The sequence below is a fragment of the Kazachstania africana genome, chromosome 2 (genome assembly GCF_000304475.1).
Source record: "Kazachstania africana CBS 2517 chromosome 2, complete genome".
NCBI classification, from domain to species: domain Eukaryota; kingdom Fungi; phylum Ascomycota; class Saccharomycetes; order Saccharomycetales; family Saccharomycetaceae; genus Kazachstania; species Kazachstania africana.
The window spans coordinates 1,224,435-1,248,963 of NC_018941.1; the positions used below are offsets into that span (position 1 = coordinate 1,224,435).

Sequence of the window (24,529 nt, forward strand, 5' to 3'; positions counted from 1 at the left end):
AATTCGTAGATATCAAGGGGAATTCATGTTCTTCGTGGCATCTTAATGGTGCTTTGAGTTTCTCGTGTGGTATATTAGCTGTGTCACTTCCCTTTTTCTGACAACGTGGACGACAGAGAGAAACTCCGCGAAGGCGATTCCATTGCGACGTAAATCAGAGAGACGATATGAATAGTGAGAATATTTACAGGGAACACAAAGAGCCATGTCGGTAGTGGCATGCCCTAGTTTGATAGGGACAACTTTTTGTGTCCCTCCCAGGGCGATAGGGGATTATTTATTTGAATACCCTCGAACTAAACGATGAGCTATTTTGCAGGTGGAGAATATGACTCCTTTTCAATTCAGGGCAACGGATATTATTACACACTTGGAGGGTAATGTCATTTGGCTTGCTTATGTATGATGTTTCTTTTATTTACTCGTGGTTTAACAGATCTTGAAGATGCAACTGATACAATGAAAATTAACTTGCATAATGTAGTTTCAATGAACGTTACGAAATACGTCATTAATATTATTGAATTTTTTGCGTAAGAAGTACAGATAAGTTATATCTTTTATTTATTTTTACTTAATATTATTAGATTACTTTTATTTTATTTTTTTTGTTTGGAATCATTATTGTGTATGTTTTTATGATTTTAAGCTCATTAAAAGTAAAGCGGCATCATTATCGTTTTTTATCTTTGGAGTAATCTTCTTATTTAATGAGCTGTCAGTGTTTTCCTTTGTTAGACTATTATTACTCAAATTTCTTAAGGATGCAGCACCCATTGATTCCCAGTCTTCTTCATCGGTATCCGAAACTAACAATTCATCATTTGAAATTGAATTCAAATTATGAGAATAATTTTTACCACTTAACTTTGATAATTGTGGTGGGGAGGTTGGTATCCAACGATAATTATTCAGTTTATTTGTTGGAATTAATGTGGATCTTATATTTGATGAAACATAGGAAGGTCTTCTTGAATTTGGTTCGCTTAAGGATGTGATTCCGGAGTCACTTTGAACAGGTGAAGAATCCGGTTGTTGTTGTTGTTGTTGTACTGAATTTTTTCTTAGAGTAATATTTGGTTTTGCTAAACTTGAACGACGACGTTGTTGTTTATTTTTAATAATTGGTCTAATTTTGTGTGCTAATAATTCTTGTTCATTAAAAGTTGAATTTTCATCAGATTGTAAGGAGCTTTGTTGTTGTTGTTGTTGTTGTTGTTGTTGTTGTTGTTGTTGTTGTTGTTGTGAAGGAATGAATAATTGTTCATTGAATATTACTGTTGATTGTCTTCTATCTAAACTAAAGGTAGTTTGTTTATTATTGTTGTTATTATTAATGATTTTAGCAATTGACATTATGCGATCATCGGCGGAATCTGAATCATCTGAGTGTAACACATTTTCATCTATAAACATTGTAGTTGGCTTAACGTTTGTTTGGACGGCGGTAGTACTTTTTCTTCTCTTATTAGTCGTAGATTGATGATTATCTTTAATTTTTAAATTTGCAATATTAATTAATTTTCTTTGTGATTCAAAATCTTCAATTGGTACGAATTTAATTGACCATTGACCCCAACCAATTTTTTCAAAAATGATTGAATTTTGTTTATCACCTAATTCCATTGCATTAATAATCAATCTTCTTTGTTTTGAACTTGATAATTTCTCAAAGCATGGTATATCCTTTGATAAATATTTAGTAATGTATCTAATTGCTAATGGACCTTTATCAGATAATAATGTAGATAATCTTTGTGGTGTTACCATTGAAGCAGCGGCTAGTCCTGCTGGAGATGAAGTGGAAATTGGTTTGTTGGTAATGCTATTATTAGTCGTACTAGGTTCATTAGAGTCGTTAATTTCTGTCATTATATTGTGTGTAATAATTTAAAGAGTGTGGGAAGAATATATTAAAAAAAAGTGTTGGTTGGTGAGTTACTTGTGTTAAGTTTAGAATGCTTAAATTGATATTAATTTTAAAACGCGTTAATTTATATTAATAATTTTTTTCTTGCCTACAGGAATGGGGTTGTCTCTCGATAAGATAGACTCCAGTTTTTATCAGATGTATGTTGTGCGTCTGTCTCTCGTTGTTTATTTTTTTTATTTTCTTTTGACAGTTGCCGGAGAAAACGAATGTGACAACAACAAGTGCTGTTTTTTGAGTCACAAAAAGATAGACGGTGTGATGGTTTTATTAAGAGAGAGAGAGAGAGGTCGGCGGGAATGATGGTGACGATGTTTAATGAGAGATGTGTGCTCTCGGATTGAATTTGTCAAGAATTTATTCTGATACGTCCTCTTTATTATTACATTATGTGCAAAGTTTAACTCGGAAAAGGCGCGGACTATTATTATTATTATTAGAATTATTTACTAGTACTATTATTGCAATGCGTACATTGGAGAGCGTGGGAAACATTTTTTAGTTTCCCTCTATTATCTATTATGAAGGATTGACGTGTGGAAACGCACTCACTCATTAGTGTAATGGTGGTGGTGAGGATTCCCCGTCGGGAGAGTTCTTCTGTTGTGATTGGACGAGAGGGGGATGAAAAGCATGTAGCCGCATCGTGCGGGTTTCCCTCTTGAGCTATGATTGGATTTTCATAACCTCTACTGTTGTCTTCCGAAATGCAGGGGTCAGAAGCAACGAGAAGCATGCCCAACGAATTCTCTTTCTCTCTTTGCAGCATCAGCTGGCTAGCTGCCACGTGAGGGTAATCGAGAGGAGATTGAGAAACAGGAGCGAGTTTATATTGCACGTGCCATAGACACTACCTTCTATCTCTAGAAAGAATACCCAGGGAATGCTTCTCCGCCACATTCTCTCCGTGACTGAACGCGAGCGGCTTGAACAAGGGAAAATCTCCCATTCCAATCCCACTTTTTCTCTTTCCGCAATATTTCCATTGCCCGCTTTAATGTGTGCATTTCCGGGTAATAGCACTTTTTGGTATCCCACACCACCTTCCATTAATTTTTTTTTTTTTGGGTCCCCCCTGCGAAAGTTTCAGCACGGATGCCATGCTGCAAATTTCACGCACGCAACTTTGCCCGTCTATTTTTTTTGTCAATTTTGCCGATGGATGAAACCATTTTGTGTAACATACGACCGCACTCTTTCGCTCCAGCAAGACATGGTCAGGCCTCTCCGCCTGGACCTACTGGGCATCCATCAGGTCTACTCGGTACCACTCGGTACCACTTACACTGATGCCTCCTTCCAGACTGCAACATCTCTCGTTCTAACTTCCCACAATTTCCTGCCTACCTCTCTCTCTCAACTTATTCATCAAATCTCTCCTCTCAGCCATTTTCTAACACTCACACACAGGGAGCGGGTACCCTTTGTTTCTTCAATTCCAATTCCCACACTCATTTTTTCTTCCCTTCCTCTTGCTGTAAAATTAATCAAATAACACTAGAATTTTTTAACAAGTTCTAAACTAATCAATATATTCTTGTGTAATTCAATTATTTTTTTTTTTTCCTCTTGCTTCATATCAATTGAGATTAAGTTAAGAAATATCCTTATTATCCCACTACAATCAATCCCAAAGATAATGTCCAACCCATTTGATTTATTAGGTAACGACGTTGAAGACCCTTCCGTTGTCGTTCCAGCTCCAAAGGAATTAGTCAAGAAATCTACTTCTTCAAAGAAAGCTGATGTCCCACCTCCATCTGCTAACCCAGCTAAAGCTAACAAAAACAGACCAAGACCTTCTGGTAACGAAGGTGCTATCAGAGACAAGACTGCTGGTAGACAAAAGAACAGATCCAAGGACGTCCCAGCTTCTGCTACCACCAAGAGATCTAACGTTAGAAGACAATCTGACAAACACTCTAGAACTGGTAAGACCGACTCCAATAAGAAGGTTAGCCAAGGTTGGGGTGACGACAAAAAGGAATTAGAAACCGAAAATGCCGCTGAACAAGATGCTGAAGCTGAAATCGCTGAAGAAGAACAAGAAACTGAAGATGCTTCCAAGAAAATGACTCTTGAAGCTTACTTACAATCTCAAGGTGCTTCCGATTTAAACAAAACCGTCGAACCACAAAACTTAAACAAATTAGAAAATGCTGAATTATTCGTTAAAGAACAAGAAGTTTACGTTCCAGCTACTAAAGTTAAGTCCGTCAAGTCCAAACAATTGAAAACTAAGCAATTCTTAGACTTCGATGCTACTTTCTCTGACTCTTTACCAAAGCAAAAGAGAACTAACGTCAAGGGCCCAAGAAAGAACAACAACCAAAACAGAACCCCAAGAAGATTCAACAAGGCTTCCAACGGTAACGCTGTTCAAAAGGATAACACCATTGACACTGCTAACTTACCATCTTTAGCTTAAGCTTAATATGGGGTGTCATTCCTTATAATCAAATTTTTGGAAAGGGATTATCAATCAACCAATATTTCTTTTTTATCATATCAGATCTATTTTATAATTATATAAGTATAACTAAACCTTTTTGTTCATCTTATTACTATTTATCGATTTTCTGTTTATTCTACAATTGAGTGGAAGTGATTATATCTATATACAGAATTATAATTATATAGAATATTTGAGATTACAAATTCTACAATTTACAGATTTAAATCAACTTTCAATGTATAAGTGATAATAAATGATAATGTGATGAATAAAAACACATATTGCAACATGAAAAATACGGAAAGACAATCCATTTGCAAATGAGATCCTTGTACAGGTGTATAAAATGCAGTGAAATAAATTTGCGCCGTAGCACTTGGCATTGACCACGTCAAAATCATTACGAATTTACTAACGACATTATCTAACCAATTTAAATTGTAGAGCTTGTTTGCCCATAGTATGCCAATAATCGGGATTAAAACTAATCTGAAAATTGTCAGTAAAATTGCAGACCTGATAAATCCTTTAGGTAATTCTTTGATTTGCAACCTTGCTAATGTACCTCCCAACATTAATAATCCTAAGGGGACGCAAGCATTCCCAATATATTCCGTAAAATCCATTAAAAAATTTAGTACAGGTTCTCCGTCAGGGGCTTTGTGAACGTGGACATATGTATCAACAAAACATGCCTTAACCCAAGGAATCAAAGCGCAAATAATACCTAATATAGCTCCCAGCGATGCAGGTCTAAAAAAATTGATTAAAAAATAAGTAAGCCATTGCAAATGGTGTCTCTCACTAAACTGGGAAATTTTAAATCTCATGGATCTCTTCTTTTGTGATGATAATTCACTCTCACTATCTGATGTTTCGGTCATTGTATTGTTATTGTGCTCACCAATGTCATCCATTAAACTCAGGGGACGATTCAAATTTAACTCTCCTGTTTTGATCTTTTCTACAGCGCTATATTCCGCGATGACATCATTTAAAGTAGGTCTCCTTCTCTTGAATCTGGATGTGTCGTGTCCCAGTGTTCTGATTCTATGAAGACTTGATGTTTCCAATATTCCAGGGCTCGAATTTGTAGAAGCAGATCTTTTAATCCTCGAAGTACTATAGTCGGGTAGCTCATACGGTTGAATATACTCGAAATCAACTGCATCATTTTCATCCAAGGAAATTGCATTACTGTCAATACTACCAAAATCATCGTTCGCAGTATCATTGCTGTAAATCATAGTTGATGCAGTAGTGGAAACTACTGCATCTTTCATTAACGAGTGAGTTGACGGTAGAGTAGGCCTACTAGCACTATTTTCAGCAGCGGACGATGTGTTCTTTTCAAGATCTCTTTGAGCTTCTTCTTCTTCTCTCTTGCTGCTTAAATCCGTCATAGGATAATTATCAATGACATCTTCATCATTAATATCTCCTGTAAAATCAAACCCAATGACTCTCCATAATCCAAAATTCATCATTAGCATACTTTGTGTGAAAAGAAAGATACAGGAGTAAGCAACACCTTTGTCAGCCTGTTCTTCATTAAAGAGAGCGCCATTACCCATACTTTGGACGTACGCAATGGGTAAGTCCGAAATATTGGGAAATACGCCGGCAAATAAAGCGCCCCAAAACCACCTCTTAGGAACTGGAGTTAAATAATTAATCAAGGCAGCTAAAGTACCGCCTAATGCGAATAAAATTAACGCAGATAAAACAATGACACCGACTTCTTTGATATCCTCCCAGGATATATTACCAACAATTTTATTGAACGTAAGGCACGGTAAAATAGCGTTTACGACCATACTGGAGACCCCTCTTGTAACTTCCATGGTGAGGATATTATATCGTACAAGTAAGAATCCCACAAATATAATGCTGTAAATTTTCAGTATTGGTTTTAATGCAATATAGATTGCCTCTCCTGTACCAATAGACATTTGCGACTCTGTAAGGACGTTTGATTAGAACAGTTTAATTATTAAGACTATAACAAATATGATCCATTTAAAGACATATAAAGGAAGACCTCAAAATTTAATGACTAGCTTCTCTTGATAAAAGTATGTGATATATACCTGCGTATACCTAGGAGTGTAAAAGTGATAACAATTAAAGTCACCAAATGATAGTAGGAAGTAAGTTCTGCATCTCAGACCCCGCCTATTTTATCTCTCTTAAAGCAGATCCAATTTCCCATATAAAGATTATCACCCTATAATTTTACATTTTAAATTTTTCGATGTCGCTGAACGGCGGAGCGATTCCTTTGAAAGCCCGCCTGTCGATTTAAAAGGTCCGACGATACTTGTTATTAGTGTAAAAAAGAGAGAGCGCAACCAAAGTTAGAATGGTCAAGGAAGCTAAGCAACTAAATTTATCGATCTTATGCTTTATCAGTAATGGCTTGGTTATATTTAATATATACAAATAAAAAGAGTTCAATATAAAACGTCATTTTCAAAGTTGTTTCGGAAAAGATTTCTGTATTCTTATTTTTTCTTGGCATTGAAAAATTGAATGTTCACTGCATCAATAATTGCAGGAACAACATCTTGATTTGCTAGTGTAGATAAGTCGCCCAATTGATCAGCTTCGTTGGATGCAACTTTCCTTAGGATTCTTCTCATGATCTTTCCGGATCTGGTCTTTGGTAAGTCCCTGACCAAGATAATTGTTTTTGGAGCTGCAAATGGACCTATTTCACCTCTGACTTGTAATATCAATTCACGACGGAGATCGTCTGGTGAGGCGCCTTCTTCTTCAATTGGCAATTGTTTCTTTAATTGAACGAATGCAATGACTGCTTGGCCTGTTAATTCGTCGTGGATACCTACGACAGCAGCTTCTGAGACACAATCATTGTTGACTAAAGAAGCTTCGATTTCAGCGGTAGATAATCTGTGTCCAGAAACATTGACGACATCGTCAACTCTACCTCTAATCCAATAGTAACCGTCATGATCTCTACCAGCACCATCACCTGTAAAATAAAAGCCTGGGTATGGCTTCATATAAGTGTTGATGTAATGAGCATGATTGTTCCATATGGACCTAGCCATTGAAGGCCAGGAGGACTTGATTGCTAACACACCTTCTACGTCGTTTTCCTTCAATTCAATACCGGTGACTGGATCAATGATTGCAGCGTGGACACCAAAGAATGGAAGAGTAGCGGAACCGGGTTTCGTTGGGGTGGCACCAGCTAATGGAGCAATTAGATGTGAACCTGATTCAGTTTGCCACATAGTGTCACAAATAACACAGTTATTTTGACCGATTTTTTCATTGTACCATTCCCATAAGTCAGGGGAAATTGGTTCACCGACAGAACCAAGTACACGTAAAGAAGAAATATCGTATTTAGCAATTTCAGCTTCACCAAGACGCTTAATAACTCTCAAGGCGGTTGGAGCTACGTAGAAATGGGTAGCCCTGTAACGTTCGATAATTCTCCAATATCTACCGTAATCAGGATATCCTGGAGTGGATTCGAATATAATTGAAGCGGTACCGAGGACTAGGGGACCGTATAATGCGTAAGTATGGCCTGTGATCCAGCCAACATCACCAGCAGTGAAAAGCACATCTTCTGGATGGATATCAAAAACGTATCTTGTAGTTAAGGCAGCACCTAGTAAATAACCACCTGTAGTGTGGACGATACCCTTTGGAGATCCGGTAGAACCAGATGTATAAAGTAAGAATAATGGATCTTCAGCATTACATGGGGTTGGAGGTAAGTAAGATCTTTGTTTTTCACATTCTTCATGCCACCAGAAATCTCTGCCGGCTTTCATTGGGATATTTGGACTGGCAGTTCTCTTGAAAACTAGGATGTGAGAGACTGAATCGACCCCATTTAGACCTTCGTCGACAAGCTTCTTAGTATGGATTGTCTTACCACCTCTCCGGCCTTCATCACAAGTGATGAGGACTTTACAGCCTGCATCAACAATACGATCCTTTAAAGAACCGGATGAAAACCCTGCAAAGATGACGGAATGGATGGCACCTAAACGTACACAGGCTAACATGGCTACGATTGCTTCTGGGATCATTGGCATGTAAATTGCTACAGTGTCACCCTTCTTAACGCCCCAACTCTTTAAAACACCAGCAACTTTACAAACTTGTGTTAACAATTCACCGAAAGTGATGATTCTATTTTCTCTTTCACTATCAGCTTCATAGATCAAAGCTGGTTTATCTGGATTGGCAAAGGCGTGTCTGTCTACACAATTGTAAGAAGCATTCAATTCACCGTTTAAGAACCAAGCAACATCTGCGTTTTCTAAAGAACCATATTTGACTTTACTGAATGGCTTATCCCAATATAGATAATCCGTAGCCATCTTCCCGAAAAAAGCTTCAGGATCCTCAATAGATTGTTGGTACATTTTTTTATATTGTGCCATATCCTTAATATAACTTGGACCTGGTTGAGAATTGAAAAAATGTTTTGGAGCGCCATGCACTGGAGCATTGCGTGCTTCATGAACGATTTTATGTTCGATGTTTTCAGTAGTCATCGCTTATTTTATATTTATAATGGAAATGAACAGCTTAGTAGATTGTCAACGTTTTATAAAAAGAGATGAATGAATATATTGATAACGTTAGTTCTTGAAGAGAAGTTATCCTGGATAAGTCCTTCTTTTTCTCTGTAACTCTTGTACGTGATTGTTTGTTTCTGGAGCTGTTCCCAATTTTATTTGCTGTTCCAATTGAGATGTATTTATTTTATACAAAAATAAAATGTGGAAGCTGAGAAAGTACGATACAACCGTTTAAGAAGTAAATAGATAAAGTAGAAAGAAAAAAAAAAAAAACTAGAGAGAGGGATAGAGACCAAAACCGGCTGGATTTCCTCGAGACTTAAGTTGTTGTCGATCTAATCTATCTTACGCCAGCATCAGGAAAAATGACTTGGACAAATTAACTTTCGTAATTCTTCCCTCGAGAATGAATGATGATGAGTGATGGCTTCGAGAAACTTGTTTTCCGAGATCTTCTCGAGGCCGACGAAATTTCGCATGTGAAAGTTTTTTTTGAAAAAAATAAGTGACGAGAAATCCCTCCAGGCAGACAGACGGATGGTGGTGGCCCTACTCCTACTACTGTTACTACTATCGATACCGCTACCACTACTATTACCACTGCGCAATCGCTAATTATTGAGGTTCACGCAGCAACCACTAGTGTCATTCAGACACAAAACTGCTATCAAAATTGATTAATAGTGCTATCACGTGGGTGACTGGGTATCAATTTTTACAAGTCCGCGACCGGTTGGTTGGCCCGTGCGTCATCAATTCCATTGTGGTTATCTTCCACATAGCTACTATTTTTCCGATCCCTCTTGGCTGTATGGGATACTGTCCGTTCGTAGACTTATCCAATTGTCACGGATCATTGGTAAGCTATGCACACTTTAATATGTGCACTCCTATAAGGTACTTACGCTTTCATTTATCGCTTGTAAGGCCTTGCTTATAACGAGTCGGAGATAAGCATTTTTCAAATGTATTAAACGACCTGGGATGCGCCATAATTTCGTATACCATTTCTCTCGTTTTGTTGAGCTCATGACAAAAAAAAAATAAGTGAGTACGCATTCTCAACATGGCAATCGCAGTGGTTGGTTATTCTTACTATTATTATACACATAATAATAGGGATAGTGTGGCGTCTTAACAGAAATAATGGTTTTGTTACCGTTATTATATATCTTGTTTTTACAAAAACAAAAAATTATTTATATATTATTTATTGTACACGTTCCCGTTTCGAGTGGTTTATTCTGCGGTCGATAGATATAATTCACCAACCCTACTCAAAAATAGTTTAGTTGCATGTCTTAAATCACTAGGAACACTCTTGTCCAAAAGTTGGATCACTAAATTGTACATAAAAGCACAATGTTGTCTGAAATCGTCATCATCGAATTCATAGTATCCCTGCAGAATTTCCACAATAACCGGACGCCATGAATTAATACTACGTTCCATGGTTCTATCATCTAATAAGGTGTACGATTTTACAACTTGCATGCAAATTGTCACAAGACGAGTCAATAAATCGCTCTTTTTCTCTTCATCATTCAAATATAATTTGAACATAACATCTATCAAAACAGCAGCCGCACTGGTCTCTTGCTTCAATAAATTTGGAATCTTATCTACAACTCTAGCTTCAACTAATCTTGTTCTCAACCCATAATCTTCGTTAAAATCGTGAGAAAACTCGTACGATTTCTCTAGTAGCCCAAGCATGATGAGAGCCTCTGTATATGGAAGGTAACGAGTAAATTCTTCATTTTCGAATAATTCACTTAGCAATTCAATCATTAAAAGCTGTAAAACACATTTCACAACAATTGAATTCTTAACATTCAATCTACGACGTGCATCACCACCATTTTTATTAACATTTAATGGTGATTTTCTCGCATTTTTCAGACTATCAACTGATGTTGTATTGTTTTCATATGTAGCAGCAAATTCATTACCAACATCTTCACTGGCTTCTTCCTCATGTGCTCTTTGTACAGTTTCATGCACATCCGCATTAGAATGACTTGATTCTTGTGTAATGGAAGGTTTTCTACCCTGATGTAATGGATCATAATCGAACAATTCGGTAGCAGTAGTGGACTCGAATAACTTGTTGAATACTCTACCAAGTTGTCTCCAATGTTCATCATTAAATTTGTTAACGTTCTGTAATATTAATTGTTGTAAACATGATCTACCAATTCTGGCAATAGTATCATTTTCTTGGCAAATACAAGAGACTAATAAATCCAAAAATCCGTCAAGCATACTGTTCAGAGACTCAAAATAATGTGTGAATAACGCAACTAGATTTCTTAGTGCTTGAATCAACGTTGTTGATAACCAAACACTCAAATCATCATGGCTATTGAATTGGTTAACTTCCCAATGTTTGGAAAGAACGCTGAAAATTGGGAATAATAATTTATTACAGATATTTGCCCAGAAGGTCTCATCAAATTCTTTGCCGTAGGCAACAAGAGCATCAAACATGTAATTCAATGCACGAGATCTAACTTCAAGATCTTCTGCCGTCATTATTGTTTCGTTAAAACAATATAACATTGGGAACCATATATCTTGAAAGACATCTTTGCCACGCAACAACGATTTTTTGTGTTCATAGTCAGCTGCATCGGATGGAGCAAAACAAATATCAGCTATATTTTGAGTGATATGCTTCAAGGATTCTAGTGCATGTAATGCCAACTTCTGCGATTTCTTGTATTTCGTAATTTCCTTAAATACATTAACAAGCTCAGAAAATGATCCTTCCTGTTGAAATACACTTTCAAAATGGTTGACAGTGATATCATGACTGACTAGCTTTTGTGTTTTTGCGACAATAGATTCGTTTGTAGACTGTGCAGTGTATTGTAATGATTCCAATATTGGTTTCCAACCTGATTTGATTCTGGATGATTTAGTTAAAATGAAATTTTTGAAGCATTCGATGATCATTTCCTGGACCTCTACACTGCTAGTATTTTGAACAGTATATTCGAATGGCTTCAAAAAGTCATGTTGGAACTCAAAACCTACTAATTCTTCAATATCCAAAAATCTCATTGATAGTTGACGTAATGAATCAATTGCAAAAAATACGACAGCTAAATTTTCATTGGTAGCGATTTTATTAAAAGCACCGCCCATAACAGCCCAGACTGGAGACCATTCCAACCTAATACGATCCATATTATAGTAACAAACATCAATCATTTTTTGCAAAGAGAACATTCTTGGAGTAGAGGCATTTTGGGAGGATTCGATCTCATCTAAGGAAACTTTGGTCAAAGCTTTAATAAAGTCGACGATAGCACTCCCTGATAGTTCTGCGCTCTTAGTGAATATATTATCCATTAGAACAACCAGTTCAGTGGAAGAGATATACTTCGATATTTCTGGAGAAAGAACTTGGTTATGATGCTTCTCTTGTGCTACCTCAATTGGAGTAGCTTTCTTGCTCCAAATATCAAAAAAGTATGCATTAGACTTATTAGAATCGTAGGACACTCTTGGATTGGCTAAGCGTGCTTGTGCAACATCGGGGACGGTTTCTCTATCGATGCCCTTTGAAATAAGCTGTAATCTTTCCATTTGTGATACAACGAGAAGAATATCCTTCCAGGATTCTTTGATATAGTTTCCCTCTGACAAAGCAACCTCCAAGAGATCGATCATAGCATTGATATTTTTCAATTTTATTTCTTCCAAATTCTGTAAATTACAGAACTGGACTAGAGCACCTATGAAAGATTGTCTACAATCATCTATTCCAAAAGTGGCAGAGATTTTGATCGAAAGCTTTAGCCCTTCTAAACATCTGCTTGAAGTTTCCAAATCATCATATTCTTTGAATGGAGGTGTCAAGGCAGCAAGAAATGACATCCATAGGTTTTCAAAAATTGATTTTACATGTTCAACATGTGATGCCGCGTAGTAAACATCAGAATCCGTCTTAGCTTTACTCAAATTCTTGAAGACAAGTTCGGTTTTTGAAGAAATTTCCTTTGAAACTTGCATGTACGCTTCTCTGGCAAGGTCTCGAGAACTGAAGAAACTGAAGGCGGAGGGTTGTTGTGACTGCAAGGTGTCATCACCAGAAAGCATAGCTTGATGCTGTTCGGATAGTAATTTAATTTCATCGTTTGCTATTTCATCAAATAAGCCTACCATAAAATCCCTTGGTAAGTCTTTATCATTATCAATCCCTTCATTGTTTTCTAAGAACTCCTGTAGTGTCATCTTGTTCTTAATTTGGGAAGAATGTAGGTCAGTATTTAGCATGATTAATGAGTATGATAAGGCATAGGCTGTATCGGCCTTGGAAAAGACGCCAGGATTTTGCTCAACGAATCTCTCTGCAAACTTTAGCATGAATCTATCAATTTTTTGACCTTCCCCTGGAAGTCTGAATTTCTGTAAAAATTCTCGTAATGCATCGACAATAGATAAATCCTTGAAGTCCATTTCATCGACAAAAGCGTGCATAACGGCGATATTATGTGCATCACCTTCGCCCAAGAAATCTCCTACGGTTGCTAGATCTAGTCCTTCTGTTTCGAGTAACCATTTAGCAATAGAAGTTGGAGAATCATCCTTCAAAAATCCTTTACTAACTAATAATGGCAAGGCTTTCTTAGGTTTCGTATTGAAAAGATTGATGTAATCTGAAAGCTGAGTTTTACGTTGCTTCAAACTTTCAAACTGGGATGGGTCATCATAATCTTGAGACTGACTCAAATTAGATCTTGTTTCGTCATCGTTAGCAAAACTACTATCCCCATTTAAAGAGGCCCCTCTATCATTAGTGCCGGAAGATATAGACATTGATTGTGAACTGCGCCTTGGTTTTGAGGAAGAATTGACAACAGATGCTGTATTTAACGCTTTATGAGCCCAGGAGCTTAGTGACCTTAATACTGACACGATACAGCTTAGAGAAGTGGTCTTTAGTGCAAAATCCACAGGGAAAGGTAGCACAACTTGGCTTGAATCAGAATTGGAAGAGAGATTAGAAGTTGTTAATAGTGGTAATTGGTTTAAGTTGAATGTAGCCAATGGTTTTCCTTTTTGATCTTCATAGTAAGATCTTTGACTAGGTGTAATATCAACTCTGGTCAGAGCTAATCTAGTAAGATAATCTACCATAATTTCCATGATGTTAGGCATTCCTGGGTTGCAATCGTAATTTAAGTAAAATTCTATCAAAGTTCTTGGATCATTGCATATTCTTTGAATCACAGTTAAAAAGTATCTTTTCTGTTGAGAGGTTGCAGTCTTCAATTCAGCCACAGGGAAGTAAATTTCTGTTAGAAAGACAGGTATTTCTCTCATAAATTCAGCTCTTAAATTTGCTATTAGTAGCCACATTATTTCCAAAGTTATTTCGAAAACCGGGGAAATCGGCGAAGCTGCATTACGAGATAACGACAGGCACAAATATTGTCTTATAGAATCCAGTAAAGTTGTTTTCTCTTGACCAGGAAGATAAAGATTAGAAGATGCAAGTACATCAACATGATCTCTGACGATGGAATAAATTATATGTAAGGATAGTAGTTTTGATCTAACTGCGTGTGATCTCATATCTAGTTCAGCTTCCAAAGGTTTAGCACAAATTTTAGCCATTGCCCTGAAAACAAGGAATGCATCTTTTATGGCAAGGTCGTCACCGGAACTAATTTCATCTTCTTGTTCTAGTGAGTTATCATTTTCTTGAGCATCAACCCTTCTTTCCTCTTCATCATTCAAATTTTTCATATTTTCCAATGTCACTGGATTTGTCCCGCCGTTGTTTAGACTTCCTTCGATTGGTTCATTTACCTTGGTTGAAGAAGAAAGTGTCCTCACATTTACACGGTCGAATACCGATCCAATAATTTGGGCCAATGTTGCTTGTGCAATACCTTGGTTAGAAGCATTTAAAGAGAAGACGAAAATGTTATAAATTGTTCTAACAGCTTTTAGAAGAGAAACACCGTGGCATAAAGAAATTGAATCTTCGACTAGGATGCAACTTGAGAGAGATCTTATTATTTGTAGTTCTACTCTATCATCGGTACCTTCACCTTGGAAACAATCAGCAATGGTATCAATAGCAGCATCAATAAGTTTCTGTTTTGGCGGAGGCGTGATTCCTGCAGCACTATCTTCCTGAACTTGATCAATCGATGCAAGAGCATCTGGTGGATTAATCAATATAGATTCGTCCAATGCTCTAAATGAGAATAATTTGGAGAGACAATCTAACACTTTTACTTGCATTCGAGAAGATTTTGTTCTACAAGCGGCTCTCAAAGCTTCAAAAATCAATATCGAATCGATAACCTGCGAAGCCGCAGATGCATCCTTCTGACTTTCTTGAATCCTTGTTACTGCTCTTTCAATGACTTTTTGACAATTTGGATGTTTCTTCAAATCTTTGGCTTCAAGTATATCTTCAAAAACATTCTTCACTAGGGCTAATGTAGATCTTGTACTAGTAGACATAGCAGATGAGACACTGAATATGGTGTTGTTAGCATCTAACTGTTGAGCGTTCTGGCGATCAGTCGATTCCCCAGTTTCATGTTCTTCGGAAGTTAGATTGGTGTGTCCTAAAGTCTCATTGGCATTCACTACTTGACTACCACCGATAGATTTATTTTCTTCATCAACGCTATCTTCTTGAGCAATTTCATCGCCAGTTACTTCATTCTCACCAATGGCTTCAACGATATCATTTTCACTTTGTATTGTGATTACCGGAGGCTCAGTTTGATTTGTGTTGTTTACATCATCATTTTCACTTTCAACTTGTTCTGTTTCTTGAGATTCAGATTCAATGTTGACAGAAGAGAGATTATCTTCAGACATTTCCTCTGAATGTTGCTCTTGTTCAGACATGAATATATTTAATATGGATTAATATGTCACAAAGCAAAGGAAAAATGGAAAGAACTGACGTAAATTTGGTAAGTTTGGTACAGTTACTAAAATGAAGAATTAACCTTGTTACTTTTCTGTTGATTGATCGTTTATCGACTTGGTATGCAGTCCTTTTGACATAGGAAGAGAAGAAGTTAGGAGACTATTGAATAGCGTATCCTAATCTCGTTGCACTTGCGCGAAGTGGCTGGGTAAAGAGAGATCAAGATGAAAAATAATCTCACATACAACCGTTTTTCAATAGTAGACGTAAAACATGTCAGCTTTACAAGATAATGATTCTCAAGAAATTGTATATAGTGGAATTTCTTGGTGTCGTTTATGGAAGGCTGATACCAATTTTGGGATTGGCGGTTTAGTGTTACTACAAAGTGCTTTTTGAAATGAAGATGACTAGGCGACAGCTGATCATGAAAGATATTTGTATATAGTAAAAGAACCAATCTAAAAGTTTGCCTGGAATAGGGTTCTGTAGTATGAATATATTATCGTTTTGGGCAGTTCATTTTCTTCTCGACGTGCTTCCTTATTCAAATGATGATATACAACTATAACCAAAATGGGATGGAACGCTAAACTGTTTCTGTCAGTACATATATTTATACCTCTGAAACTTGTTAAACCTTACTGTAAGTTATCATAAGTTGGATTTCACATTTACGATTTTTTCAAATTGAGTAAGTGGACCTTCGATCTTTTACCACCTTCTAGTTCCTAAAACAGCTTCATGAATCCCCAAAAGGTAAAAATTCTTTGCCCCATGGCTGAACAGACAAGAGACAACAGATCGAAGAAGGTATTCTTACTGAATCTACGTATTTACTTAAGAATGTTGTATACCTTGTACTCATGTGAACCGTGACGCCAACAAAATTTCTTCAATGCTAGAAGACTCAAGTTCCAAAGGAAGCTGAAGGAATACACAAAGACATACGAGCGTCACATTTTCAACGTTACCATACTATAATGATCAGCCACAAGTTCCTTCTTCGCCTAGATATTCGTCTACTTTGCCATTCCGTTAGTTTCTGTCACTTTAAAATTACCTTCTCCTTCTTTTTCTAGAATATTCTCGCTAAGAGATCGCTCGAATTAGTAAGGGGCGCCCGATCAAGTTTTTATAGGTGACAGTGTCAGTGGGTTATGACGGGAGAAATGAGATATATAAAGAGCGACATTTCTGCTCATGGTCTACTTTATCGTTAGATGAAATCATCATTAGTGAAAGCTAAATAACAAAAAAAATTAGCAAAGACAAGGAAATTAAAAGTCTATTAATAATGAGTTTCTATCAGCCATCTCTATCTCTATATGATGTTTTGAATGCATTATCAAATCAAACACGTTTAAGAGATCCCTATGAAAATGTCCGTGCAAGACGTCCTCACCACGTACACCGCTCACATACTCCAGGACGGGTCCATTATCATAACCCGTTTGGCGTTCCCGCTAGCTATTTTTATAGAATGCCGGAACAAGGTTATTACTATAGCCCACAGTATGAGTATGACGATGAGGATGAAGATGAAGATCAAAGAATGGGAGGCGCAGAAGAGACAACGTCTTCCACCTCTGAAAGACAAGAGCCATCCTATTATCATGGTAATGGTGAAAGAGCTGAAAGAAAACAGGAAAGAGATCCTTTATCAGAGTTATTGAATGCTTTTGTTGGTAAACCACCATTCACCGTTGGTGAAGAAGAAGAAGAAGAAGGAGAAGAAGAAGAGGAAAAAAAAGAAGACAAACAACTAGAGGAAGAAAAATCAAAGGAAACACCAGGGGCTGAAATACAGAAGGGGATCAAAAAATCTACGAAGAAAGAACCTACTCATAACGTCACAACGACGAAAGAAGCAGAAGCTGTCACAGATATCAAACAACCAGTTGCTGAATATCCACCAAAATTAAAAAGAAAGTCATCCTCATTTGCACATTTAAAAGGCCCATCTCCTGTTCCTGATCCATTGCAAGTTTCAAAACCGGAAACGAGGTTAGATTTGCCATTTTCTCCTGAAGTTAATATTTATGACACTCCAGATCGCTATAGTGTCGCGCTCGCACTACCTGGGGCTAACTCAAAGGCTTTCAAGATAGATTATCATCCTTCTTCCCATGAATTGCTCGTGAAAGGTAACATACTAGATAGAATTGGTATCGACGAAAGCTATTTGAAAATAACAGAACTGAAATATGGGGCATTCGAAAGAACAGTCAAGTTCCCATCTCTACCTCGCATTAAAGATGACGAAATCAAAGCAACATACTCAAATGGTCTATTACAGATACAAGTCCCAAAGGAAAGGGAAGATCCGAGTAACAGGGCACCAAAGAAGAGAATTGCCATAGAAGACGTACCAGATGAAGAGTTGGAATTCGAACAGAATCCCAATCCTGTGCAAAAGATCTAGACCTCTCTAATCAACAAATAATTATTCTATACCAATATACATCTAAGTAAAATCAACACTTCAAAACCGTTTATTCAATTTACGCTGTAGTTTGTTGTTTTCACCTATAAACTGTTTACATCGAGCTTCGAGCTGTATGGGTGAAGCGGATGAGCGTGCTAAGAACAAAAAAATTTTTCAGCATAGGAAGATTTTACAAAAAGTAAGTATTTGAAGCTAAAGATTTTGGAAATAACTTACATTTAATCTCTAAATCGTATAACTCAAAAGATATCAAACAATATGTCTGACCAAAACCAAGGTAATTCTTACCAGAGCTATCAAGGTCATCAAAACCCTAACCAACAACAGGGCTCAAACAACAAATATCAAAATTATAATGCAAATGCTCAAGGCTATCAACAGTTTCAACCACAACAGGGATATCAGCAATACACTCAAGGAAACTTCCAACAATATCAACCACAGCAAGGATACCAACAAGGATACCAGCAAGGTTATCAACAAGCAGACTACCAACAATATGCTCCACAAGGTGGTTACCAACAATACAACCAACAAGGTGGTTACCAAAACTACAATCAAGGAGGCTACAATAAGAACCAGAACAAGAAGTTCAACAATTACAATCAAGGTGGCTACCAACAGGGCTATCAGGCTTATAACACTCAACAATCACAAGGCCAAGGTATGTCATTGGAAGACTTCCAAAAGCAACAAACTCAACAAGCCGCTCCAAAGCCAAAGAAGACTCTTAAATTAGTCTCAAGTTCTGGTATAAAGTTGGCCAATGCTACAAAAACTACTGAACCAGAAAAGAAGGAAGAAGAAAAACCAAAGCAATCCGAGGAAGCTGCTGAACCAGCTGCCGAAAAGAAGGATGTTGAATTACCAAAAGTCGAAAGTCTGAAGATTTCTGATGACAAAAAAGCCGACGAGAAGAGCGCGGAAGCTTCAAAGGCTACTGAACAAACTGCTGATGCATTGACTAAAGAACAAGAAGATGAAGTCGATGAAGAAGTGGTTAAGGACATGTTCGGTGGTAAGGACCACGTTTCAATTATCTTCATGGGTCACGTTGATGCTGGTAAGTCCACAATGGGTGGTAACCTATTATATTTAACTGGCTCTGTTGATAAAAGAACCATTGAAAAATATGAAAGAGAAGCTAAGGATGCAGGTAGACAAGGTTGGTATTTATCATGGGTTATGGACACAAACAAAGAAGAAAGAAATGACGGTAAGACCATTGAAGTTGGTAAAGCTTATTTCGAAACTGAAAAGAGACGTTACACCATTTTGGATGCTCCAGGTCATAAAATGTATGTTTCTGAAATGATTGGTGGTGCTTCTCAAGCTGATGTTGGTATTTTAGTCATTTCTGCCAGAAAGGGTGAATATGAAACTGGTTTCGAAAAGGGTGGTCAAACTCGTGAACACGCATTATTAGCTAAGACTCAAGGTGTTAACAAGATGATTGTAGTCATTAACAAGATGGATGATCCAACTGTCGCTTGGTCCAAGGAACGTTACGATCAATGTGTCAGCAACTTGACTAATTTCTTGAAGGCTATAGGCTATAACAAAGATGATGTGATCTATATGCCAGTTTCCGGTTACAGTGGCGCTAATCTAAAGGATCGTGTAGATCCAAAGGAATGCCCATGGTATGATGGCCCATCCTTATTAGAATACTTAGACTCTATGAACCACATGGACCGTCGCATAAACGCTCCATTCATGTTACCAGTTGCTGCAAAGATGAAGGATTTGGGTACAGTTGTTGAAGGTAAGATTGAATCCGGTCACATCAAGAAGGGTCAATCTACCTTATTAATGCCAAACAGAATTTCCGTTGAAGTTCAAAACATATATAACGAAACGGAAAGCGAGGTTGATATGGCTGTTTGTGGTGAGCAAGTTAAATTGAGAATCAAGGGTGTTGAAGAAGAAGATATTTCCGCCGGTTTCGTCTTAACCTCTCCAAAGAACCCAGTTAAAAACGTTACTAAATTTGTTGCCCAAATTGCAATTGTTGAACTGAAATCTATTATGTCTGCAGGTTTCACTTGTGTCATGCATATTCATACAGCTATCGAAGAAGTTACTATTTCTAGATTGTTGCACAAATTAGAAAAGGGTACCAACCGTAAGTCTAAGAAACCTCCTGCTTTTGCTAAGAAGGGTATGAAGATCATTGCCCTTGTTGAAGCTGAAGTTCCTCTTTGTGTCGAAACTTACCAAGATTACCCACAATTAGGTAGATTTACTTTAAGAGATCAAGGTACAACCATTGCCATCGGTAAGATCGTAAAAATTGTTGAATAGGTATTTCAGCCAAAGTGTACATTATATAATTCCAATCTCCCTATACATTAAAGGTTTAACTTAAACGATGCTAGCATCTATTTATAATTATTAATGTTCCTCTCTATATCTATGAAAAAGAAGTCGAACAACTTATGTAAATGATTTGTCGAATATGTCCATTAGACTTTCAATCCCTTCTATGACATTTTCATCGTATCCTTTTCCCGGTGTAAGCTGTGAATGTGCAAAATCAATTAATGATAATGAACTCAAAGGAGGGCTCCTTACGGGAGTATCTTCTGTATCAAAATCAGTTGCTAACGAACTTTCATCTCCACTACAATCGCCGAATTGATCATTGATTATTGGATCTTCGTCATTTTCTTCATCCCATCTCATTGGATCACCTTCATAAACAAATAGCAAGCTACTCGAGATCATTCTTACTTCTTCATTCAACAAAGTATTATAGAGAAGTTGTAATCTCTGTGAAAAATTGTGCTTTAATTGTTCTATTCTTGGTTCCGATAATTTCTGATTGGAGAAATACATATCAAAAGCTTGATGAACATCCTCAACCGTTCTTGTTCTTCCGAACATCTTATTTACAAAGATATAACCGTCATCAGTATGCTTTTCATGATGCTGAAGGTCTAGATCCATAGTATATTTATTTTCTTGAATTTTCATGCCACAAATCCTAAAGCCCAATAATCCAGATGTAGTAGTCTCACTTACCTTGCTCAATCGAGCCTTTTTTTCCTCTGAAGCGTTTTCGTCATATAATATTTTACCAAGTTTGATGTCCATAATGTTAGGTTTATGATAACCAGCAATTAAATTTTCTAACACCAAGAATCCTTTATGGTCTTCACCGTCGGAATTCTCATCAAGACCAAGTCCCCTCAAAGCTACTGTAGACTTACTCAAATCAGACCCATCTGTAATAATTTGGGCGTTATCAGTCGGTTTATTCACACCTTCCTCCAGGAGACCAAGATAAGTGGGCATCCACAGTTCCAATGGAACATCTCCTTCTTCAAACCGTTTCGGCTTTTCAAGTCTAGTTTGAATATTCTTATAGAATGCCAGTTCTTGTGGATTTAATGGTTTAAATATAAGTAGACCGTCTTCATCAGTCATTGTTCCGTCATGTCCAGCAGCCTTATGTTCCAATTCTTTATAAATTACCATACCCAAGTTGTGCCACTTTCACATGAGCCTTCAAAATACTGATCTCACAGTACGGATCAATTCTAGCTTTTATGGAGTAACCTCATATTTCCATTCTTCGGCACTGATGACCGAGTTCTATATTTTCCACTCATTGCCACAGTGGCATTGTTTCCGGCAAATTACATTGCACGTTTCAAGAACAGTGAATAGTTGACTACCCAAAATATAGTAATTGGACCTATAACGGTAACGAGAACACCATATATAATATAAATATGCAAGTGCAAGTGCTTTAGAGCGTTACAACGTAACGCCACATCGGCGTGATGGTGCATTGAGATTAAAAACTACGAATTTCATAGCGTATAAACATTGATCTGTGGCTTTTTTCTATTTTTGTGTCATTTTCATTGCCACAGAGCGACATCACCCGGCGATTGTTTTTTTCTTTTTTTTGGCAGTAAAGATTTACCTTCAAAAAAATGTCGTATTGACCAATAATATCCAACAACGCATTTTTTGCAGGAAAATTTGAATTTTTCCGCAAATCGTCGCATGGCCGCCTTGCGGGAAGAATTTGCTAGACAGAAGCTCTCTCTAGCTCGGAAGGAACTTGCTCCTTCTACAAGCTACAATTTTGTTGAAACTAAACAGGTTCTCTGTTGGTACTGCGTAAGGTTTCCTTGTAATTGTATTATTCTCATTGAGTAACACCTACACGTGATAGTATGACTACCGACGCGACGAGTAAATTGAAAGTTGCCAAAGATTCTGTAAGTAATCAAATCAATTCTGCATACATTCTCTCATTCAATATAAGCCTGGTTCACTAACAGCATGTTTTTTACCCTTTTAAATCAGTTGGTTTCTTCATTATTTGAATTATCTAAGGCGGCTAACCAAACTGCCTCTTCCATTGTAGATTTTTATAATAATATAGGAGAAGATGAAGAAGAAAAGATAGAGGCATTCACAACGTTAACAGAATCCTTACAAACTTTAACTTCTGCCACTAATCAATTCCACAGCATCTCTAGCGATTTACTTAATCCAGTAGATGATGAAAAGGAAATCATCGCTCCTTCTAAGACACCTTTGAAGAGAAAGGTTGAACGTGATCCAAATGCTCCAAAGAAGCCATTGACTGTTTTCTTTGCTTATTCTGCTTACGTTCGTCAAGAACTTCGTGATGCTAGACAAAAAGCTGGTCTTCCTCCATTATCTTCTACAGAAATTACTCAAGAAATTTCCAAGAAATGGAAAGAATTAAGTGATAATGAAAAGGAAAAATGGAAGCAAGCTTACAATGTTGAATTAACGCATTATCAAAAGGCTAAACAAGACTATCTAGAGGCTAAGAAGAATGGTACATTTACCGCTTCAGAAGGTCCGGTCCATGCTCCAGTTGGTATTCCATTCAATCTTCTTCAAAATGAAGATCGTTATGATAGTGACAAGAGACCTCGTGAAGAAGACGTTTCAATGTCTTCTGAAAAGAAAAAGAAAAAGAAGAAGAAGGATAAGAAGAAGGACAAATCTTCCAGTAACGTGTGAAAAAATGATTTTTCGTCCTCCTCTAGTCCTTTCCTCCATATTTTTCGTTGTATGCTTGATGCATAAGTACTTTGTATGTAATTTGTAGAATTTAGTAAAATTTTAGGATAATATAATTGTTTGTACTATATACTTATATTTGTTTGAAAATAAAATTGTAATTACAAGTGAAATTCCCTCTTGAAATGGTTGAATGTCATAATATAGAATATTTAAAAAACTATTTACAAATTGATAATGACAGAAATTAGGAATTACTGTTAATGACTTTTTCCATCAAGTTTCTTTCTCTTGGTGGTGCATCTTCCGGACGTTTCCATTTTTCAGGAAATTCATATTTGTGAGATTTTTTGCGTAAGTTTTTAGCAACTGTGTGTCTTGTATCTAAAGGAACGTCGCTAAAATCATCTGTCATGTCTTTGGCTTCTTTCAGTAATCGTTGTAAAATATCATTCAAATATTTGGCATTTTGAGCTGCTTCAGGGAAATTTTCACTTGACATTTTGAAAGTGTCAGTTTCGTGATCGTATCTAGTCCTGGCTAGTAGACGAAACTTATGCAATTCTCTATCGTTTAATCCCAAATTCCTTGTCTTCAAAGTTATACTAACCTTCTTAGAATTGGGATGCTCTTCACCAGCGTAAGTTGTATATCGATATACCACAGGATGTGTTTGTTCATTGATCGGTTTATAGGGTTGTCTATACTGTACCAATAATGGAAGTTCATAGGCAGCTAATCTATTATAAAATCTCTGTTCACGTTGATCATGTACCATATCCATTGCCGGAGATGGTAATTCATCAAACTGGAAGGGCCTTAAACCGTACTTCAAAGCATCTCGCCCAATTATATTCTGAAATTCATCTATGTCACCGTTGTAAAGTTTCTTAATGTCATCCTTAGAGACACCAGTATAGTCTGAAGTTGAAATTAAAGCATCCAATTCCTCTTCACACCTCTCATACGTGGTGCCCAATTTCGTCTTTCTTTCCCAATAGAGATCGATTATCTTCTGTGGTGGTACATTTTTCCATTTGGAAGGATTCATATATAGATCCAACTCCACTGAACCACTCGTACCATGAACAGCCGCTACACTCGTTGAATTACAGCGTAGTGTGAGTCTAGCGAAGAAACCGGGCTGACTCCTGGAAACCCTTACTATCGAATTCAAAGGAAACATTTAACAACCAGC

General features: G+C 37.0%; 11 protein-coding genes across 11 annotated transcripts; 5 read left to right on the forward strand and 6 right to left on the reverse strand.

The window, feature by feature from the left end:
- Positions 1–636: 636 nt before the first annotated feature.
- STB3 (Stb3p) lies at positions 637–1,872 on the reverse strand (the record flags this gene model as incomplete). Its single annotated transcript, XM_003955976.1, has 1 exon — positions 637–1,872. One exon carries the CDS (start codon positions 1,870–1,872, stop codon positions 637–639), a length of 1,236 nt encoding a protein of 411 aa, XP_003956025.1.
- A 941-nt stretch (positions 1,873–2,813) lies between these two features.
- On the forward strand, positions 2,814–3,425 carry KAFR0B05950 (uncharacterized protein; the record flags this gene model as incomplete). The annotated part of the gene is made up of 1 exon (XM_003955977.1): positions 2,814–3,425. One exon carries the CDS (start codon positions 2,814–2,816, stop codon positions 3,423–3,425), a length of 612 nt encoding a protein of 203 aa, XP_003956026.1.
- Positions 3,426–3,569: 144 nt separating this feature from the next.
- Positions 3,570–4,358, forward strand: STM1 (Stm1p; the record flags this gene model as incomplete). Its single annotated transcript, XM_003955978.1, has 1 exon — positions 3,570–4,358. One exon carries the CDS (start codon positions 3,570–3,572, stop codon positions 4,356–4,358), a length of 789 nt encoding a protein of 262 aa, XP_003956027.1.
- Positions 4,359–4,597: 239 nt separating this feature from the next.
- On the reverse strand, positions 4,598–6,337 carry KAFR0B05970 (uncharacterized protein; the record flags this gene model as incomplete). The annotated part of the gene is made up of 1 exon (XM_003955979.1): positions 4,598–6,337. One exon carries the CDS (start codon positions 6,335–6,337, stop codon positions 4,598–4,600), a length of 1,740 nt encoding a protein of 579 aa, XP_003956028.1.
- A 552-nt stretch (positions 6,338–6,889) lies between these two features.
- ACS2 (acetate--CoA ligase ACS2) lies at positions 6,890–8,929 on the reverse strand (the record flags this gene model as incomplete). Its single annotated transcript, XM_003955980.1, has 1 exon — positions 6,890–8,929. One exon carries the CDS (start codon positions 8,927–8,929, stop codon positions 6,890–6,892), a length of 2,040 nt encoding a protein of 679 aa, XP_003956029.1.
- A 1,266-nt stretch (positions 8,930–10,195) lies between these two features.
- Positions 10,196–15,841, reverse strand: SEC7 (Arf family guanine nucleotide exchange factor SEC7; the record flags this gene model as incomplete). The annotated part of the gene is made up of 1 exon (XM_003955981.1): positions 10,196–15,841. The coding sequence occupies one exon, from the start codon at positions 15,839–15,841 to the stop codon at positions 10,196–10,198; it is 5,646 nt and encodes a 1,881-aa protein (XP_003956030.1).
- A 1,322-nt stretch (positions 15,842–17,163) lies between these two features.
- HSP42 (heat shock protein HSP42) lies at positions 17,164–18,291 on the forward strand (the record flags this gene model as incomplete). The annotated part of the gene is made up of 1 exon (XM_003955982.1): positions 17,164–18,291. One exon carries the CDS (start codon positions 17,164–17,166, stop codon positions 18,289–18,291), a length of 1,128 nt encoding a protein of 375 aa, XP_003956031.1.
- Positions 18,292–18,573: 282 nt separating this feature from the next.
- Positions 18,574–20,619, forward strand: SUP35 (translation termination factor GTPase eRF3; the record flags this gene model as incomplete). The annotated part of the gene is made up of 1 exon (XM_003955983.1): positions 18,574–20,619. One exon carries the CDS (start codon positions 18,574–18,576, stop codon positions 20,617–20,619), a length of 2,046 nt encoding a protein of 681 aa, XP_003956032.1.
- Positions 20,620–20,751: 132 nt separating this feature from the next.
- Positions 20,752–21,795, reverse strand: ARG82 (inositol polyphosphate multikinase; the record flags this gene model as incomplete). The annotated part of the gene is made up of 1 exon (XM_003955984.1): positions 20,752–21,795. One exon carries the CDS (start codon positions 21,793–21,795, stop codon positions 20,752–20,754), a length of 1,044 nt encoding a protein of 347 aa, XP_003956033.1.
- Positions 21,796–22,614: 819 nt separating this feature from the next.
- On the forward strand, positions 22,615–23,331 carry HMO1 (Hmo1p; the record flags this gene model as incomplete). Its single annotated transcript, XM_003955985.1, has 1 exon — positions 22,615–23,331. One exon carries the CDS (start codon positions 22,615–22,617, stop codon positions 23,329–23,331), a length of 717 nt encoding a protein of 238 aa, XP_003956034.1.
- A 247-nt stretch (positions 23,332–23,578) lies between these two features.
- On the reverse strand, positions 23,579–24,517 carry RSM24 (mitochondrial 37S ribosomal protein mS35; the record flags this gene model as incomplete). The annotated part of the gene is made up of 1 exon (XM_003955986.1): positions 23,579–24,517. The coding sequence occupies one exon, from the start codon at positions 24,515–24,517 to the stop codon at positions 23,579–23,581; it is 939 nt and encodes a 312-aa protein (XP_003956035.1).
- Positions 24,518–24,529: the final 12 nt, after the last annotated feature.